This window comes from Aspergillus ibericus (assembly GCF_003184845.1).
Source record: "Aspergillus ibericus CBS 121593 unplaced genomic scaffold BO80scaffold_44, whole genome shotgun sequence".
NCBI classification, from domain to species: domain Eukaryota; kingdom Fungi; phylum Ascomycota; class Eurotiomycetes; order Eurotiales; family Aspergillaceae; genus Aspergillus; species Aspergillus ibericus.
Genome location: NW_020292142.1, coordinates 153,190 through 172,793, shown reverse-complemented (window position 1 = coordinate 172,793; position 19,604 = coordinate 153,190). Strand labels below are relative to the sequence as shown.

The following is a 19,604-nucleotide window of genomic DNA, read 5'->3' as shown; positions in this document are numbered from 1 at the left end:
TGTGACGCACATTCAAGCCTATTTATTCTTTCTCTCGTGTCCATTCTTCTCACTTTCCATACTGCTGCGTGAGCGACACGATGCTCTCGGGTTTGATGAGACCACGATAGCAGGAGCATTTCTCTGACGGTGCTACTAATATTCAGCACTGCTCCCTCACCATCCCAAGGATGACGAGGTCGGCAAGCTCTGGTGTTCCAACACGGACAGACACCAACATCTACCATTTAAAGTCGATGGCATACACAACGTCTCGTCCTTGTTGCACATCTAGCGATAACTTCCTCGTACACGAGAACAACCCCTTCACGACAACCCTCCCATACCCTCACTTCTACCTCCCCCCAACACCACGCGCCAGATTTATCTCCTCATCAATCCCCTCCCTTAGGACGGACCCTATGGTTGAAGAGGTATACGGCTGGCGCAGAAGGAATCGCAAACACGTACCGTCTCTGGACACGATCCAGTGGTCGTTTTGCCTCGCTTGCAGACTCGCACTGATGCTTCGGCAAGGACGCTGTGGGTTTGAGAGTGAGATACATGCTTTCGTAGCTCGTTGTAGATTGATAGATGACGCTGGGACTGCGGTCTTGGCTTGGTTTAGATTCATTTCAATACAATGGTTATTTTTGGATGTTTGTGTATGACTTTTGGTGTTGCGTTGAGTAGATTGTGGTTGGCTGGATAGGCCTGCATGTAGATAGGCGCCTCGAGTACGGTGTACGGTGAATACTTAGGCCAAGTGCCGCTTGAGGTGTCAGGTAGATCTCATTAAGCCATTAAACATATTGGAGATGTTCACATTGAAGATACCTAGGTAGTAACAGATAGAGAAAGACCAGCAGTCATAATATCATACATTCGAAGTTCACAACCCCGCTCAATTGGCTGAAATCAACTGGTCGTAAACGATATCAGTAGCCACATAACCGCCCATGACGAGAAAATAATTGACATACACACATCAGATCTCCTCTCCCCCTTTTAAGCCTCCCAGCATTCTTCCCTTTTTTGGGGGGAAATCCACCTACTCACTTTGCCCAACACATTTCCCCCAAGCCGGCAATCCACACCCCATGCCTACAAACAGATAGATCAAGAACACCACCACAACCGCCAGCAGCACCATCAGCTTGATATTCTTCCACCACATCCGTCTCCTGAGCCCGCGACTCCTGATGCGGAAATCATGCGCACTGCCACCCAACCGATCCGTCTTATCGACCAACAGATCAATCCGCTCTCCTCTTTCTAGCACCCGCTCAATGTTCTCCGTCATGATGTTCCGCACACTATCGATCTCCCGCCGTGCCGAAGCCAGCGAATCTGCTGGCGGGGCCGTGTTGTACGTTTGAAGCAGCGAGCGGAGCTCATTGTTGAACGCGGCGCAGCCGTAGGCCGGGAGGGCAGAGAAATCCGTGCTGGAGGGCGGGTATGTCGAAAGGAACTTGCGCTTGATTTCGAGAAGGAAGGCGAAGGGGATGCGGCGGCCTTGTTCGGCGGTCGCGACAACAATGTAGCTGAGTGGGGCGTAGGAGTTGGGTTCTTGGCGCGTGCTGTCGTCCGTGGTGTTCGTGCCGGTGGGGGAGTCGGCAATATAGTGCACAAAGAGACGCTCGTGTGTGTAGGTCAGCTTTTGGGGTTGGTCGTGGCTGATCTTGGGAAGGATGATAGAGGCCAGAGAGGAGGCGGCCGTGGAGGAGGTGCCTGGGGAGGAATGCTCGGCCAGGATGGTCGTGCGGTGGGCGATGCAAGAGCTGTGAAAGTGGTCAGTACAAAGATACTCACGAGGGGAGTAAGGCTGTAGAGCGATTTGGGAGCGGCGGTGCTGTTCAGTTGCTGCTGTGTGATGGAGATAGGCAACGTACTAGAGCAGGAAGCTCGCTGGCTTCGATGAGGAGGCGGCCATGATGGTTGAGTGTTGTAGTCGTGTAAAAGACCGATTCCCAGAACTGAGCAGAGAATGAGATTGATCTGCGCCAACGTGTCAGACCCGACACCGTGGCTTGGCTTGGGCTCTGAGGGAGGGAAGAATGCGAGGGATTTGGAGATAAGATTCCCGCTCCGTGACGTCGCCGCCGAGGCGCCCCCGGATTCTGTCACGTGCCGTGGTCTTTCTTGGGTCTTCCCTGCATCAAGTCTACGAAGTACACCAGTGCGCGATGTCATCTTTTATTAAGCAACGTCAAGTATTCTGGTCCTGGTGCTATAACCAAGGACGAGCATGCTCTCAATCTCAGGATCATTCTGGGAAAGCTTCTACCCCTAGACCCATGTACTCCAGCCTCTCCGAGGTCTTCTCAACAGAGCTATCCATTATGACTGTGTTGTTGTCTTCGCTGTCGGTTTCAAAGCAGTCATCGAGGTCATCATCCGACACCTCCAAGGTAAGAGAATAAATGTCCGTATCTGCTTGTGCTTCAGACGAGGTTGCCGCGTGCTTTTCATCTGCTATGAAGTACCCCTCCGAGTTGATGGACATGATGTCCGTCCAATAACCTCCCGTGGCTCGGTGAGAAGCCCCCTGGACCGTGCTTTCAAAGCCACTGGTAGTTATGTCTGAGAAAGAAGTGACCGAGGGAACAGTACTCCCCGTGTGAATCGCAGGACCCGGTGTAGAGAATCCGCCTGTCTCAAGATTAGGTATTCCTTGATCCGTGAAAACACCGCCGGACCCATCATCATTTCCCCCCGCCCAGAGTGGGAGAAACTTCATCTCACTCTCGGTGAGACAGGTGAGCGTGTCAGTAACTAGGAAGTTGGCTCCGTGCCTGCTGCCGTTGCCCAGAACTTCTCCCATGTCAGTTATATATGAGCGCACGTCTTGGAAAAAGTGGGCCGGGTTGAAGATATCTGTCGTGGGGGTCTTCGGAATGGGGCCTAAGGTTTCTCTCTTAGCTGCGTGGTCAAAGCAAAGAACCTGATAGATCATACCTCGAGGTTCGAACAACGTCGCACCCGCGATCTTACGAAATCCGAACCTTGAGCTAGCCCCATCTGCGTGGCTATTGTACTGGTTTATCTCGAACAACAAATCGTTAAACTCAATATGTTCGATTTTCGCATCTGTTTGGGCCTGGAAAGGATATAGGTGTCTCCCCAAGTCCGCGACGGTGGTGTTACAAATTTCCTGGTCAGGGAATGCGAAACGGTCATTGTGGTTCTCGAACTTGAGCGTCTGCCAGAAGGTTTTGCTGATTATACGCTCAGAGAAACGCATCTCATCGTAAGAATTTAAAAACGTCCGCGAGGGATAGTCGTCGAAGTCAATGTATCGAGTTGTTCTTGCGGCCCAAGTTATGGCGGGTTTTGCTAGGGTCGACACGATGTGCCCCCGTACGTATGATTTCAGCTTGGAAGTAAGACTCGTAGCAAACGTGCAGCCTTCGCAGTTATCTGTGGTGTGACGGAGAATATTCTGGAACGCCGGTAGTTGCAAGATCCAGTGCATTTCAGTGCCCGCTAACTGGATGAATTGGTCAATAACATATTCCATGAAGCTCTGGCTTGCATATTCGACCCGCTGACGATCTTCATCGTCCAAAGGCTCACGAACACGGCCATGGAATGTTCTCTCTGGCCACTGAAGTCTGGGTCCTTTATCTGCGCTGGACAGGCGGAGCAGCGCCTCCTCTCCAACAAGGACACAGAAGGAGTCCTGGCACAGGTAATCACACTGGATTCCACAAGCTATTCTGTAGGTAATCTCTGGATAAATTTCAATGAGCCTAGAATTGGTTGACTCATAGATCCAGGTGAGAATTTCAACCTTGATCGACCCTTGCCTGGCCACGCCAAATACCTTAGCCAATGCGAAAAAGGTCCAGAGCTTGCAGGCTGTGTCTAAGAGTGGACTGACACCTCCTAATGCTTGGAGTACGTGCACGATGCCCATGCGGTGACGAGATTCTGAGTACTCAGAGGGAAGGTTATGGTCATCTTCGTCGCGGCCGCCAACACATCGTGAAGGCAGTCCCCAACGCTGGATTGCGCGGGCCCAGGACCGTATACCCAGGGGACAGGACAACTCTGTGGTGAAAGCTACCGCCTCGTCGTCCGTTGAGGGAGGAGTGAGGTCAATAGCGTATCTGATACCGTCAGGCAGCTTTCCCTCCAGGTCGCGGCGCTTGATAATGCGAGCTTGCTTTTTCGGCTCGAATAGCTTCGTAAAGTAGGGGGACTCTGTGCTCAAAAGGCTCTTGCTCTGGATACGATGGGGAATAGACGTGGCAGAGTGTGGTTGCATTGACCAGGTTGGTTTATACGATGGAGGATCGATAAACACTAGCGTGTCGGCGCCGTCCATAACCAGTATGTCGATGCCAGAAGCACCCATCTTGGCTGGGATAGAGGGCCTGGCGGTCATGTTGGGATCGGCTTTTTGGGCGGGATTCTCCATCTTGTAGATGAATGGCACCTAGATGAGATTAATGTCACGCCCTCATGCCTCCCTACCTTGAAGAGATAGCACGATGACACACCTTATGGTGCTGGGTAAAAGAGACAACAAGATGATGACAAGGAGGTTTCAGGGTTTCAGAGAATGAGGGGCGACAGGTAATTATCACAAGGAATTCACCTGTGTCTTGCAGTCCCAGCGGTTAGTTTGGGTTGGGTTGACAATAATAATGACGATGAGGGCCCTTCACAGCCTCCGTCAGCCTTACCGTTTCACCGGTGCCTGCTGGAAGGCCAGGCTGAGCCCCCGAGACGGACCAGGGAAGCCCCACACACTTCAGTTGGGCCTGAGTGGCGTGGAAAGGATGAAGTGAGTCATGGCACGTTAGTTGTCAGAAGTTAGGAAGTAGTTAGCAAGGAGCAATCTAGAGTCACTCGGCGACAACCGAGTTAGCGGCTGGCTGCAAAACGAGCAAACCCAGCAAACCCTTGTATACCGAGTACGTAACCATACCTGCCGACGGAAGTATATCGCGGGGATTTCTTCCCCAGAAAAACAATTACGCACAGTGGCCCTCCACGAGGGAGAGCTCCCCCGGGCATTCGACTACACGCAATATACATCGTAGGCCAATAAACAATGGACGCGAATAACGACATAGCGAAGTAGCTAAACCGGGCTTCAGACAGACATCCCCGTGACCACGAGGGACTATAAGGGTATCATAAACAGCAGAAAGCTATGAGACAGCCACCCCACATATTCTATACAGATACAGCAAATGAAGCAAGATTTTCCATCCATCAGCATCAACCACCTACGTGGTCTTCTCCCTAGGCTGGGTCGGGGGTACATCCGACCATTGCCCTTCGCTGCTCGTCTTGCTCTTCCGAGACCCTTGAGCATCCTTCTTCGGCTCCTTTTTCTCTGCACGTCGCTTTTTCTTCTCGCGTTGGGCGCTCCATTGCTCATCAATTCGACTTTCGCTCCGGCTGGTCCCTCCGCGCCGGAGGTCCTTGACTTCTTTGATCACCTCACGGAAGCCTTCCTCGATATTGTTCATACGAGCTAGCACAAGCTTGCTGAGCATATCCTGGCTGCTGCCCGGGCTTTCAGGACGGCGGATATTGCCTGTGGCGTAGGCAATCTGAGTCGTTAGGCTCGACGGAACGCCGCCCAGAAAGCCATGCGTAATCGCTTTATTATCTCCCAAATCAGAGCCTAGGCCATCCAGAATGGACGCTTGGTGACGCCTCTGGAAGTGTGAATCGGGCACGGAAAACCCACCCTGACCGGGTACAGACATTGGATCAGACCGGGTCATAGTCACGTTTCGAAGTCGGCCACCCTCTGTACTATGTCTCCTCAGCGTCCACTGGTCAGCAGATGTGGAGACTCTAACGCCACCTGCACGATCAGGCGTCTCAGCTCTCGGCCGGATAGGTCTCGGTGAAGCTGGAGCTTCCTCATGATTGCTATCCGACGAAATTGGGTTGTACAGCATAGTAGCGCCTGAGTAGTTCCGCGTGTGGTACTTGATCCGCCGAGCGGGGCTGGTCTTGCGAGACTTGAGTCGAGCCGTTGACGGTCGAGAGCTGAAAAATTTGGGCGGAGTATTGATTGGGCTTTGTTTGGTTTTCCTGAGAGTATCGTCTTCCGGATGCATTGGAACCAACGGCTGTTCTTCAGCCCATCCGCCATTATCATCACTCGTTAGCTCATCGTCGCCTTCCATGCCCGTGTGTCGCGAAAGCTGCCTTGTCCTCATTGGGGTTAGGAAGGCTCTGCCATTACGTGGCGTCGCGGGTGAGGATGCCACTTGATGAGTATGATCAATATCGGAGTTAGCGGAGCGATTTGATTCTGTTAGATCGCGTAAGCTCCTGGTAAGCCTCCGGTTGAAGCCCAATCGACCTCTTGGTGATCTTTCCAGACGCTCAACTTCTTCCGAGTCCTGCTCATCAGGAGGGTTCACAGGGCCCAATCCCATGGTCTGCATCCATTTGTTGACAGCACTATGGTTTTCTCTTGGATTGAGGTTTCCGCCGGGCCCTCGAGACGTTGCATCGTGGAATGGCCGTCGGAACACCTCGTCCAAAGCACGATCCTTTTGGTATGTTGCCACCGATGGTTCTCGAACGAAGCGATGAGCTTGGGAGCTGAAAGCCCTAAATCGGCCAGTACGGGCCTGATGGCGACCCGCTGATTGAGATGGAGATGCTGAATCCACCAAATCGGTAGAATCGATCACCTGAGGGCTCAGGACTGCCTTCTCATAGAAACAGATCGTAAACAAGATTGGCAAGTGGGTGATCTTGATGATCGTCCGGTTGATCCGAACGAACTTTCGAAAGGACATGAAATAACGAAGTGGAGTGATCAGCCAAGCAAAGATATTAGTTGGCGCGACATAAGAGAAGAGGGCGTCTGATTTGACCATGGAGATTGTGTTGACGGCGAAGAGGAACTGGTGTTCCTGGTTGGCATTTTGCACGATTTTCATGAAGGAGTTGGTTAAGACCGTGATCAGGATTGTGACGACAACAAAGTGACAGATAAACAAAAACACTGTCAGAATCACCCTGCCCAGTGTGTTGTAGTCATCCCAGAGACCCCATGCTGTTGGGGTGAATCCCATCAGCATCTGGAACAAGGCATAAGCAACGGCACCAGGCGAATGGTCTTCATCGCTGCCAAAGGCCTGCGTGAACGCGACGAAAAAACCGCTGCAGGCAATGATGATCAATAGAAATACCGCGATCAGATCGGAAGCCATGATTCTGAAAGCAATAAGCAACTGGGAGAAATATTTGTAGTGGTCAAGGACCGAGAAAAGTCGCGGAAAGAGAAGGACTGCATTTGCGGCCAAGATGTCGTATGCTTGGTCTGCCACCACCTGATTGCGGGTGTAGGGCAAAATAGCGCCATAAAGCCTCATGCAATAATAACAGAAAAGGAGGAACAAGATACCGAGATCAAACAGGTTCCAGAAGCTCATGAGATACAGACTGAATCCTTGTTCGTTGAAACCGACAATCTCATCAAGCATAAAGCCAGCGCTCCAAAGCCAGAAAATGATTTCCAACGGAGTGATCTCGAGACTACGCTGATTCAAGACGGCGAGGAACAGCCCCAGCAGAACTGCGAATGACAAGGTTGACAAGAACTGTCTGTATCGAGGCACCCGTAGCCGGGAAAGTTTGAACAGAGAGGCATCTCTTGGATCATAAATGGTGACCGAGCGTCGATTTCCAGATACATTGGACTGCGACTGATGTGACACGCCAGCGGGAGATGGGTTGAGAGTCGTACCGTATTGCGGTCTCCCGTTACTCTGGGTTTGGGCCGGCGAGCGATGGAGATTGTCAGCCGCAGAATGAAAGACGATCGTGCCAGCCCATATCGCTTCAAGTTGTTGTACCACAAGGGGATGCGACAAGAATCTCTTCGCCTGGGCGCGGATGGCCACCTCCAGGCAGGAGATACGAGCGATAGCCGGCCGCTTGCTTCCCTGGGCCGAATACCAGCCAGGGGCCCGCTCGGAGCTTGCAGTCACGGTTGGCGTTTGGCCGTTGAGCGGATAGAATTCATAGGATAGCGCGTCAATCAATTCTCGCGTCGTATATTCTCTCAGCAACTTGATGGCAAGAAGCTCGCTCACCATGGCCCTGGTCTGGCTCACGCCGCTATTCCCTGGATTCAGATGAACCTCCTTCGTGAATTGGAGGCAATTCGTGATCAGCGCGTACAATGTAGCCCGGGAGAAGTGCAAGGCTCGTATCTTCTGCTGAATAGGCTTGACTAGGAATTGAGAGATCTGCGGAGACCTCAATTGGTCCCAAGTCAGGGTGGTTTCGCAGCGAGAAACGATTAGAGGACGTATGGCATGCGTGATATCATAAACCGGCAAAGTATCTAAGTAGTCAGTGTGTAAGTATACATTTGGGGCTTTTCACTCGGTACCAAGTATAGTGTCCGTACCTAGATGCGAGGCAGAGAAAATCGGAAGCAAAGGTGTGGACTCCATCGGGCCATCGTCGTCCTCATTACTTTCATCCTGTCCAGGCATTGCGTCAGGCCCCTCCTCGTGAATCTCTCCGTAGCCCGGCCCAGGATGCCCTTGGGACGGATGGTCCTGGAAAAAAGGCCATGGCGAATCCCGAGTGGTGTACGGTGATGAGAATGGCGATCGGTCTGCATAGACTCGCCGTTTCTTGGGACGCAGAAGGGAGGCGAGCATGTTTGAGATCGTCCCCAGAAGTCTCAGAGTCAACCGACGAGGAGGGGAGAAGATTGCCGTCAGAGCATTTCGGGGGGGCGTGCCAAGATAGAAGCAGGAAAGAACAATGCGCCGCTCGGAGTTAGGCGAGGAAAGTTTACTTAAAAGGGGAGTTAAGATTTCTGGAAGCCTGGCAAGGTTCGCGTGATCCAAAGAGATATTTTCATGAGCGAGATAAGCAGGGAGCGCTGCCGAACCGTTGAAACGATTTGCTCCCAAAATTAACGCAGCCCACATGCGCCTGCAGTCATTGCAGGAGTGGAGGCGACGATCGCAGGGAAACAGGCCATCTCACGATGCTTCCCGAGTCGGGGCGGCGATTAGCGCCAGATAAGTCCAGTCACCCTGCCAGCCTTCGCGACGTCGATTGGCCTTGGGTAAGTGGCCAGACCCCCGTCCGACCGGGGAGCTCAGGCAAGTGCTAAAGTACGGCGTAATCTTGATCGGATTGCTCGCCACCTTCTTGATCTCAGCGACTTGGAATGGGGAGGACCAACCACTACGCAAATACTACGCGCAACTTCCTACGTACTATGGTAACACAAAAGAATTCCTCTGGAGATCAAAACAAATCACATGCATTTATGCCATGCAGGCCGAAGCCAAGAGGGGGGGAGAAGTGAGAGGGCCGTGAAAGAAAAGGGCCCGAACCGGAGACCTCGCCGAATTCATTTCCGAGTACATGCAAGGAATCCCGCACGGCGAATCATACCACCAGCTCATTCGGGCCTTTGGATACAGCTATGATGCAATGATGCATGATGTAACTGAAATAGGTAAGGAAGAAAAGGAGGGAAAACAAATGGGTACGTTGGGGGGAGTCTGTGACCTCTATAAGAATGATCATCGTCTGTGAGTGTGACAGCTGCGGCGTCGGTATCGTGACATTCGTATTCTCTTTCGCAGGGTGTGCCTCCGCAGGTTTGACGGTCAAAACAGCAACCTCGAGACCTTGAGCTATTTAAGTTGAGCTTGGGAAATATTCAGGCGGGACATTGCTAGGAGATTGAGATGATTCTGACACCCCTGTAGGTATGTGACGCTAATGTGTCAGGTAAGGCCGAGCACTTTAGCATCTAGGCGTAATGTACTCAACAAATCCACAGAGTGCGGAGTTGTTCGTAGACCCCAGGGCTCTTGGATGGCCCCTTCAATTGCTGCTGTCCATCCTGAGAGAATGAATGACCTCCCTCTGAGGTATTTCGACGATCAGGTCAGGAGCTCTTGGAAGCTGCGAGGGATCGTCTGAAGAAGTGGAACGGCGTCCTTCCGATGAAGGAGAACCTCTCGTATTTGATGTCGCTCTATGTTGCATATACACTATAAGACAGGAACATGCGATCCGAAAGCAGAAACATAATACCACACTACCTGGGCCACTGTTAGCAATACAGTCCTAGATGTAGTAGGAGGAAAGGGGAAGAGATCACCCTTCCCGCTAGGCCTGACGGGAGCATCCTAGCAAATAGCATATCTACCTCCATGGGATGAAAATCAGTGGCATGGATATCAGTAGATCTAGGAGCAACATATTACTCCGGTAGATAGATGTGGGCAGACGGGTTCTTGTGTATTTGTTTGAAAGCAAGCCGATGACCTCATGTCCCTCTTAGAATGACATTATACGGAGGACCGGTCTATTCATTCGACCACACTAACAGTATTACTAAAGGGGTGACTGTTAACTAGTAAGCCGTGTTCTCTGTCTTCTTACTACTAAGTTCGTACTAACTGATGCGTTTCTACACTAATGCGACAAGTAAATCCTCATATATGCCAACTACCATGTGCGGATATATACTCTGGCCAGAGGGTATCCAGCAGCGACTCCAGGGAAGAACATGGAGGAGGACTAACGAACACACGTTTAACTGAGATGCCATTGTAGTAATCTATATGGAGTACATAGGTAAATCGAAGCCGACCGCAACGCTAATGATATTTTATATAAAAGTCAGAGCTGTCCATTTAGTAGATATGCTATTCGTCTCGGCTAGTTACGTCCCTAAATCATGTCGTTAACGATTCCATGTGTGGGCTCCACAATCCCTTACAGAATGGCAATCAATCAAGCATCTAAATCTACCGTGTAACTCTTGTTTTCTGCACCCAGGACTGTCGAGTGTAGCTCAGGGAAGGCAGCTGTCAGGCCCCTCGGAAACCAATTGCGACCGTAGCAGCAGGCCTGCAAAGTGCAACGGCCTTGCAGATTCCATTCCGACTTGCATGCCTCGCCCTGACTACCAATTGGAAAAACAACATGGAGCTGATATCCATAGTGAACACCGGACAAACGACTTGTTCTCATCCCCAATCAGGCTGGAACCGTGGTTGACACAGAATAAAGGGTGAAGCCAGGCGGGAGCGATAAAGCCAAATCACCCGTACAATCTTCGCCTATTTGGGTATTCTTTTCCTGTCTTACAGATAATGCGTAGTATCTATCTTACTTGATAAGACGACGTCCTGGAATATTTGATATCGATCACTGACCAGTTAATTGAATAGCGATACTATGTATAACCTGGACGTGCTGCGGGTGTTACTGGTACACAATTCAACCGGTTTCGGAGAATGTTGAGAACAGCGGAGGCGTCCAAGCTCCCACATCGGAAGCTCGAAAGGTAGATGATCTACAGAGTGAACGCTCACACAAGACTCCTGTCGATAGGTAACCCTGGGACCCCCCTGTGTCATCGGCTCATCAAAAGTACGATGGTAGGCCGTACCAATGCCGATAACGGGTGAGCTCAACCGCAATTCGGGACGCTTATTGGAGTGAGCTTGCCCATGCACCGGACCGGATCCAGACACCATCCAAGGCAGAGAAACCGGCTAAGGCTCACCGCCTGCGGTGGCACACCTGCAAGCGTGGGCGATCCGTGTGGCGAACCCCTCCACGGGACCAATGGCCTGTGACGGAGACGGGGGACGTCGGCAAATTGGGGCTGGTGGCACCAAGGTAGGTCTGTGTGCGCGGCAGAACTGCTCTGCAACCCCTCCACCGAACTGAAATACGAACTACTAGAAAGCCAAGCTCCAGCTTCCAATGACCTCATCTGCTTTAAACAGTTGGGTTTGCCCCCTTATTCATCTCAGATGTGAGGGACAACGACAAGAAAAGTGAGGATCACGGCGTGGTATGAATTGCGCCCCTCATACCCTGCCTCTGGAAGTGCCACATTCCCCCATCATGGTGACTGCTGGGTCTGTTCTCTGGGGATTTCGGGGAAGGGGATGGAACTGGTTCCGGACTCCGGATAATATTCCTTAGACTCCATAATTAGCAATGGAAAGAAGGCAAACGAAGGCTGAACCTCCAAATGCCCCTCACCCCAAGCCCAAAAAAGGTCGAAAATTTTTTTCCTGGGGCGGTCACAAGTAGCAGAATGGCACAGGATCCCCGGATCGGTGAAACGGACAGTCCAATGAGAGAGCTCCATCAGCCCGCCGTACACAAAATTTTATTCTGAGAATTCTGCTCGCTCCTTTCTTTTCTTCCTATATTCCTCCTCCCGTGCAGAAGCAGCAGAAACACATCCCTCCCTCCCTCTTGCATCTCTCTCAAAAGGGTCTTGGAGGCTGCTGATGCTACGGTAGAGTGAATACCACCTGTCATACAGTCCCCGAGAGGACCTTTCCCCCTCACCCCCCCACCCACACAGTCACCACCACAATGCCGCAGTCCGCTGGTCACGAGGAGGTTGCCCTCCCCTCCAGCCCTCTATCTGGAGGCGCAGTGGCCTACAACCAGATCAACAAGGAGCTGCAGCCGCTCCCCCCAATGGAAACTCACAATGGCGCCGTGATCGCTCCTGCCTCGTCTCCGTATAGGGGCAGCAATGGGAGAATGGTCTCCCTCGAGCTCGAGGATGGCACCGTCTACCAAGGCTACAGCTTTGGTGCCGAGAAGAGCGTGGCCGGTGAATTGGTCTTCCAGACCGGCATGGTGGGATACCCAGAGTCGGTCACGGATCCTTCCTACCGGGGCCAAATCCTCGTCATTACGTTCCCTCTGGTGGGCAACTATGGTGTCCCCTCCCGGGAGGCCATGGATGAGTTGTTGAAGACTCTGCCCAAGCACTTCGAGTCCACCGAGATTCACATCGCGGGCTTGGTCGTTGCAACCTATGCTGGGGAAGAGTATTCTCACTTCCTGGCTGAATCATCCCTTGGCCAGTGGCTGAAGGAACAAGGTGTCCCTGCCGTGCATGGCGTGGACACCCGTGCTCTTACCAAGCGCATCCGTGAGAAGGGTAGCATGCTGGGTCGTGTGCTGCTTCAGAAGTCAGAGACCGTCAATGACACCACCGTGATCCCGACGGAGAAGGATAGCTGGAGGCCATTCTTCGAACAAATTGAATGGGTTGACCCCAACAAGAAGAACCTGGTTGCTGAAGGTAAGCGTCTTTTATACCCTTTTCTAGGGAGAGAATCATTCTAACCAATTTCGCGAATAGTTTCCATTCGGGAACCCAAGCTCTTCTCTCCCCCCGAGGACATTGCCCTTAAACACCCCTCGGGCCGTCCAGTTCGTGTCCTCTGCTTGGATGTGGGCTTGAAGTTCAACCAGCTGCGCTGTCTGCTCGCCCGCGGTGTCGAAGTCCTGGTGGTTCCCTGGGATTATGACTTCCCTACTCTTGCTGGAAAAGACTATGATGGTCTGTTCGTCTCGAACGGTCCCGGTGACCCGGCTACGCTTTCGACCACCGTCAACAACCTGTCCAAGACTCTCAAGGAGGGAAGAACCCCCGTGTTCGGTATTTGCTTGGGTCACCAACTGATCGCACGTTCCGTCGGTGCCCAGACGATGAAGATGAAGTTCGGTAACCGTGGTCACAACATTCCCTGCACCAGCATGGTCACTGGAAAGTGTCACATCACCTCCCAAAACCACGGTTACGCTGTGGATTCCAGCAGTCTCCCCGAGGGCTGGGAGGAACTCTTCGTTAACGCCAACGATGGTAGCAACGAGGGTATTCGGCACGTTAGCCGCCCCTTCTTCAGTGTCCAGTTCCACCCCGAGAGCACTCCCGGTCCTAGGGACACTGAATTCCTGTTCGACGTGTTCATCAACACCATCAAAGATACCCTTGCTTCTCCGGAAGCTCTTCAGAAGCCCGTCTCCTTCCCTGGTGGCACGAAGGAAGAGAACAGCAAGCTTGCTCCTCGTGTGTCCGTGAAGAAGGTCCTGATCTTGGGTAGCGGTGGTCTCAGCATTGGACAGGCTGGTGAATTCGACTACTCAGGAAGTCAGGCCATCAAGGCCTTGAAGGAAGAAGGCATCTACACCGTCTTGATCAACCCCAACATTGCCACCATCCAGACCTCCAAGGGTTTGGCCGATAAGGTCTACTTCCTTCCCGTGAATGCAGACTTTGTGCGCAAGGTCATCAAGCACGAGCGCCCTGATGCCATCTACGTCACATTCGGTGGTCAGACCGCCCTTCAGGTCGGTATCCAACTCAAGGATGAGTTTGAGTCCCTTGGTGTCAAGGTTCTCGGTACGCCGATTGACACTATCATCACGACTGAAGACCGTGAGCTGTTCGCCCGGAGCATGGAATCTATCAATGAGAAGTGCGCTCAGTCCGCCTCCGCAACCACCATGGAAGAGGCGCTCCGCGTTGTTGAGGACATTGGATTCCCCGTCATCGTCCGTGCCGCTTATGCCCTTGGAGGTCTTGGCAGTGGATTCGCAGACAACATGGATCAACTGAAGGAACTTTGCACCAAGGCCTTCGCAGCCAGTCCTCAGGTCTTGATTGAGAGGAGTATGAAAGGTTGGAAGGAAATCGAGTACGAAGTCGTTCGTGATGCCAGAGACAACTGTATCACCGTCTGTAACATGGAGAACTTCGATCCCCTTGGTATCCACACCGGTGACTCGATCGTTGTGGCTCCTTCTCAGACTCTTTCTGATGAGGACTACAACATGCTGCGCACAACTGCTGTCAATGTCATTCGCCACCTCGGTGTGGTCGGTGAATGTAACATTCAGTACGCGCTGAACCCTTTCTCCAAGGAATACTGTATCATCGAAGTCAATGCCCGTCTTTCCAGATCTTCTGCCCTTGCTTCGAAGGCCACTGGTTATCCTCTTGCCTTCATTGCGGCCAAGCTTGGTCTGGGTATCCCGTTGAACGAGATCAAGAACTCCGTCACCAAGGTCACCTGCGCATGCTTCGAGCCTTCCCTTGATTACTGCGTTGTGAAGATCCCCCGCTGGGATCTCAAGAAGTTCACCCGCGTGTCTACCCAACTGGGCTCTTCCATGAAGAGTGTTGGTGAAGTCATGAGCATTGGACGCACGTTTGAAGAAGCTATTCAGAAGGCTATTCGATCGGTTGACTTCCACAACCTCGGCTTCAACGAGACTAATGCCCTCATGTCTATCAAGGGCGAGTTGCAGACTCCTTCTGACCAGCGTCTCTTTGCTATTGCCAATGCTATGGCCGCTGGCTACAGTGTTGACGATATCTGGAAGCTTACTCAGATCGACAAGTGGTTCCTCCACCGACTGAAGGGACTCAGCGATCTCAGCAAGCTCATGACTACTTACAACGCGACCACTGTGCCTCGGCCACTCATCCGTCAGGCCAAGCAGCTCGGTTTCTCGGATCGTCAGCTTGCCAAGTTCCTCAGCTCTAACGAGCTTGCCATCAGACGTCTGCGTGTTGAGTCTGGCATCGTTCCTATCGTGAAGCAGATTGACACGGTTGCTGCTGAGTTCCCCTCGGTCACCAACTACCTGTACCTTACCTACAATGCCTCCGAGCACGATGTCAACTTCAACGACAATGGTATCATGGTCCTTGGTTCGGGTGTCTATCGTATCGGTTCTTCCGTCGAGTTTGATTGGTGTTCCGTGCGGGCTATTCGCACTCTCCGTGAACAAGGCCACAAGACTGTCATGGTCAACTACAACCCGGAAACCGTCAGTACCGACTATGACGAAGCCGATCGGTTGTACTTTGAGAACATCAACCTGGAAACTGTTCTCGACATCTACCAGTTGGAATCGTCCAGCGGCGTGATCATTTCCATGGGTGGTCAGACTCCCAACAACATTGCTCTGCCCCTGCACCGCTTGAATGTCCGCATTCTCGGTACCTCTCCCGAGATGATTGATGGCGCTGAGAACCGTTACAAGTTCTCGCGCATGCTTGACCGTATCGGTGTTGACCAACCCGCTTGGAAGGAACTCACTAGCATCGAAGAGGCCACCGGATTCTGTGACAAGGTCGGCTATCCTGTGCTTGTCAGACCCTCCTACGTGCTTTCGGGAGCTGCCATGAACACTGTCTACTCCGAGCATGACTTGGCCAGCTACCTCAACCAGGCTGCTGAGGTTTCTCGGGAGCACCCGGTAGTTATCACCAAGTACATCGAGAACGCCAAGGAGATTGAGATGGATGCCGTGGCCCGCAACGGTGTCATGGTCGGACACTTCATCTCTGAACACGTTGAGAACGCTGGTGTTCACTCTGGTGACGCTACGTTGATCCTGCCCCCACAGGACTTGGATCCCGAGACTGTGCGCCGGATCGAGGAGGCGACCAGGAAGATTGGTAACGCTTTGAATGTTACCGGTCCTTATAACATCCAGTTCATTGCCAAGGATAACGACATCAAGGTTATCGAGTGTAACGTCAGAGCTTCTCGCTCTTTCCCCTTCGTCTCCAAGGTGATGGGCGTTGATCTTATCGAGATGGCTACCAAGGCGATGATCGGTGCTCCCTTCGCTGAATATCCTCCTGTCTCTATCCCCAAGGACTACGTTGGTGTGAAGGTGCCCCAGTTCTCCTTCTCCCGTCTCTCTGGCGCCGATCCTGTCCTGGGTGTGGAGATGGCCTCCACCGGAGAAGTCGCGTCCTTTGGCCGTGACAAGTACGAAGCCTACCTCAAGGCCCTGATCTCCACCGGGTTCCGCCTTCCCAAGCGCAACGTGCTGTTCTCTATTGGTTCCTTCAAGGAGAAGATGGAGATGCTGCCCTCGATCCGCAAGCTCCACCAGATCGGATTCAACCTCTTCGCCACGGCTGGTACCGCCGACTTCCTGAAGGAGAACGGCGTGCCCGTCAAGTACCTTGAGATCCTTCCCGGCGAGGAGGAGGACATCAAGTCCGAGTACTCGCTCACTCAGCACTTGGCCAACAACCTGATTGACCTGTACATCAACTTGCCGTCCAACAACCGGTTCAGACGTCCTGCCAACTACATGAGTAAGGGTTACCGCACTCGTCGTATGGCCGTCGACTACCAGACTCCTCTGGTGACCAATGTCAAGAACGCCAAGATCCTGATCGAGGCCATTGCTCGCCACTTTGCTCTCAACGTGCAGACCATCGACTACCAGACCAGCCACCGCACCATCATCCTTCCGGGCCTGATCAACATCGCGGCTTTCGTGCCCAACCTGATGACTCCTGGATCCAATGATTTCGAGCTCATGACCAAGGCCTCCATTGCCGCTGGTTTCAGCATGGTTCGTGTGATGCCCGTGGGTGTGGACGCCTCGGTCACCGATGCTCGCGCCCTGAAGGTTGCCCAGCAGAATGCCCAGAAGGCCTCCTTCTGTGACTTCAACTTCTCTGTTGTGGCCACCGCCACCAACGCGGATCAAATCGGCCAGGTGACCGGAGATGTGGGTTCGCTCTTCATCCCCTTCAACCATCTCTCTGGCAACATCAGCAAGGTTGCTGCGGTCACCAGCCACTTTGCTGCCTGGCCTTCCAGCAAGCCTATCATCACCGACGCCAAGTCGACTGACCTGGCCTCCGTGTTGCTCTTGGCCAGCCTGCACAGCCGCAACATCCACGTCATGAGCGTGTCGTCCAAGGAGGACATCGGCCTCATCGCTCTCAGCAAGGAGAAGGGTCTCAAGGTGACCTGCGACGTTTCCATCTTCTCTCTCTTCCTTTCCAGGGATGACTATCCCGAGTGCAGCGCTCTGCCTTCGGTCGAGGACCAGCAGGCCCTGTGGGAGCACCTGAGCACCATCGATGTCTTCTCCATCGGTAGCCTTCCCTACCAGCTGGCTGGTGATAAGGCCTCCCCCGTCGTCGGTATCGCCGAATCCCTGCCGCTGTTGTTCACTGCCGTCTCGGAGGGTCGTCTGACCGTTGAGGACATCATCGCCCGTCTCTACGAGAACCCCAAGAAGATCTTCGAGTTGCACGACCAGGCTGACAGCTCCGTCGAGATCGAGATCGACCGCCCCTACCTGTACCAGAGCCCCCATGCTTGGTCTCCGCTCAACGGTAAGAGCGTTCGGGGTGCTGTGCAGCGAGTTACCTTCCAGGGCAAGACCTCCTGCCTCGATGGTGAAATCATCTCGGATGCTTCCAAGGGAAGCGACATGTCCGGACACCGCATTGTGCCCGCCTCTCCTTCCGTGAAGGCCATGTCTCCCATGGTTCGTGCCCGTCCTGAGAGCTCTCTTGACCGCAGACTGTCCTTCTCTGCCACCCCTCTGCGGCCTGGCCGTAAGCTTGCTGAGCAGACTCCTGCTCCTGCTGTGGGTGAGCTTGGACCTCCGCTGTATGCTCCCGTTCCTCAGGTCTCTTCTTCTCTGCTCGAGATGCTCTCTCGCTCTCCCTTCCGTCAGAAGCACGTGCTCTCCGTCAACCAGTTCACTCGGGCTGACCTGCACTTGCTCTTCACGGTGGCCCAGGAGATGCGTCTGGGTGTCCAACGCCAGGGCGTGCTTGACATCCTGAAGGGCCGTGTACTGTGCACTCTCTTCTACGAGCCCTCCACTCGGACGTCCGCTTCTTTCGATGCTGCTATGCAGCGTCTGGGCGGCCGGACCATTGCCATCTCCACCGAGCACTCCTCGACTAAGAAGGGCGAGACCCTGCAGGACACCATCCGCACTCTTGGCTGCTACGGAGATGCCGTTGTTCTGCGTCACCCCGATCCTAGCAGCGCCGAAGTCGCCGCTAAGTTCTCGCCCGTCCCGGTTCTCAATGGCGGCAACGGTAGCGTTGAGCACCCCACTCAGGCCTTCCTCGACCTCTTCACCATCCGTGAGGAGCTTGGAACCGTTGGTGGCCTGACAATCACCTTCACTGGTGACCTGCGGTACGGCCGGACTGTTCACTCGCTGATCAAGCTGCTCCAGTTCTACGACGTGCAGGTGCAGCTGGTTGCGCCCAAGGATCTCTCCCTGCCGGAGGAGGTTCGTCAACAAATCATTGCATCCGGACAGCTGGTGGTGGAATCGGAGGAGTTGACGCCCGAGATCGTTGCCCGCTCCGACGTTCTGTACTCGACTCGGGTGCAGAAGGAGCGGTTCTCCGACCTGGCTCAGTACGAGCGCCTGAAGAACAGCTTCGTCATTGACAACGCTCTTCTGAAGCACGCCAAGAGCCACATGGTCGTGATGCACCCTCTGCCTCGCAACGCGGAGATCTCGGAGGAGGTTGATTTCGACCAGCGGGCCGCCTACTTCCGCCAGGTTAGTTTCCCCCCTATCCCCTTGACTGAATTTGGTGCTGATGTTGGATTACAGATGAGATATGGTCTCTACTGCCGTATGGCTCTGCTTGCGTTGATCCTGGCGCCTTAGGTCCATCGGGGGTTTTGACGATCTATACGAACTGAGGGAAGCGGATACTCTCTGTGAACCTCGACGCAGCTTGTGTGATTTACGTTGCGTGTTTCAGCATTGGCTGGTGTTTTTCTTCAAAAGTTATGCAGTGTCGTTACAGATCCCGTGTAGGCTGCGTGGCGCACTAGAAATGCCCGCAGGATAGACTAGATAAATTTCCTTCCATGAACACGATCCCATTCTGTGTGATGTATGTGGTGTACGTGTATTGTGTGTGGTGTGTGTGTTGTGTGTGTGTGTGTGTGTGATGTGTGTGTTGTGTGTGTCGTGTTCGTGGTCTGTGGTTTTGTGTGTTGTGTTTTGCGTGG

The 19,604-nt window shown here is 53.1% G+C and overlaps 4 protein-coding genes across 4 annotated transcripts; 1 reads left to right on the top strand and 3 right to left on the bottom strand.

Annotated features, from left to right (window-relative positions):
- Nucleotides 1-786: 786 nt before the first annotated feature.
- BO80DRAFT_496241 (synaptobrevin family protein) lies at nucleotides 787-2,040 on the bottom strand. Its single transcript, XM_025724003.1, has 2 exons — nucleotides 1,872-2,040; nucleotides 787-1,760 (listed from the first exon to the last, which is right to left on the bottom strand). Exons 1-2 carry the CDS (start codon nucleotides 1,910-1,912, stop codon nucleotides 1,031-1,033), a joined length of 771 nt encoding a protein of 256 aa, XP_025571838.1. The 5' UTR covers nucleotides 1,913-2,040; the 3' UTR covers nucleotides 787-1,030.
- Nucleotides 2,041-2,161: 121 nt separating this feature from the next.
- BO80DRAFT_428180 (uncharacterized protein) lies at nucleotides 2,162-4,589 on the bottom strand. The gene is made up of 3 exons (XM_025720192.1): nucleotides 4,485-4,589; nucleotides 2,938-4,420; nucleotides 2,162-2,883 (listed from the first exon to the last, which is right to left on the bottom strand). Exons 2-3 carry the CDS (start codon nucleotides 4,400-4,402, stop codon nucleotides 2,246-2,248), a joined length of 2,103 nt encoding a protein of 700 aa, XP_025571837.1. The 5' UTR covers nucleotides 4,403-4,420; nucleotides 4,485-4,589; the 3' UTR covers nucleotides 2,162-2,245.
- Nucleotides 4,590-5,219: 630 nt separating this feature from the next.
- On the bottom strand, nucleotides 5,220-8,642 carry BO80DRAFT_363930 (ion transporter; the record flags this gene model as incomplete). The annotated part of the gene is made up of 2 exons (XM_025716125.1): nucleotides 5,220-8,317; nucleotides 8,366-8,642. 2 exons carry the CDS (start codon nucleotides 8,640-8,642, stop codon nucleotides 5,220-5,222), a joined length of 3,375 nt encoding a protein of 1,124 aa, XP_025571836.1.
- Nucleotides 8,643-12,241: 3,599 nt separating this feature from the next.
- Nucleotides 12,242-19,371, top strand: BO80DRAFT_190528 (bifunctional carbamoylphosphate synthetase/aspartate transcarbamylase). Its single transcript, XM_025714107.1, has 3 exons — nucleotides 12,242-13,081; nucleotides 13,142-19,143; nucleotides 19,198-19,371. The coding sequence occupies exons 1-3, from the start codon at nucleotides 12,358-12,360 to the stop codon at nucleotides 19,252-19,254; spliced, it is 6,783 nt and encodes a 2,260-aa protein (XP_025571835.1). The 5' UTR covers nucleotides 12,242-12,357; the 3' UTR covers nucleotides 19,255-19,371.
- Nucleotides 19,372-19,604: the final 233 nt, after the last annotated feature.

Coding starts and splice junctions, on each gene's coding strand:
- BO80DRAFT_496241 (XM_025724003.1), bottom strand. CDS start 1,912: ATGGCCGCCTCCTCATCGAAGCCAGCGAGCTTCCTGCTCTA. Junction 1,761..1,871: donor CCAGCGAGCTTCCTGCTCTA/GTACGTTGCCTA, acceptor CCACTTTCACAG/CTCTTGCATCGCCCACCGCA.
- BO80DRAFT_428180 (XM_025720192.1), bottom strand. CDS start 4,402: ATGGAGAATCCCGCCCAAAAAGCCGATCCCAACATGACCGCCAGGCCC. Junction 2,884..2,937: donor GACGTTGTTCGAACCTCGAG/GTATGATCTATC, acceptor GAGAAACCTTAG/GCCCCATTCCGAAGACCCCC.
- BO80DRAFT_190528 (XM_025714107.1), top strand. CDS start 12,358: ATGCCGCAGTCCGCTGGTCACGAGGAGGTTGCCCTCCCCTCCAGCCCT. Junction 13,082..13,141: donor GAAGAACCTGGTTGCTGAAG/GTAAGCGTCTTT, acceptor TTTCGCGAATAG/TTTCCATTCGGGAACCCAAG. Junction 19,144..19,197: donor GGGCCGCCTACTTCCGCCAG/GTTAGTTTCCCC, acceptor GTTGGATTACAG/ATGAGATATGGTCTCTACTG.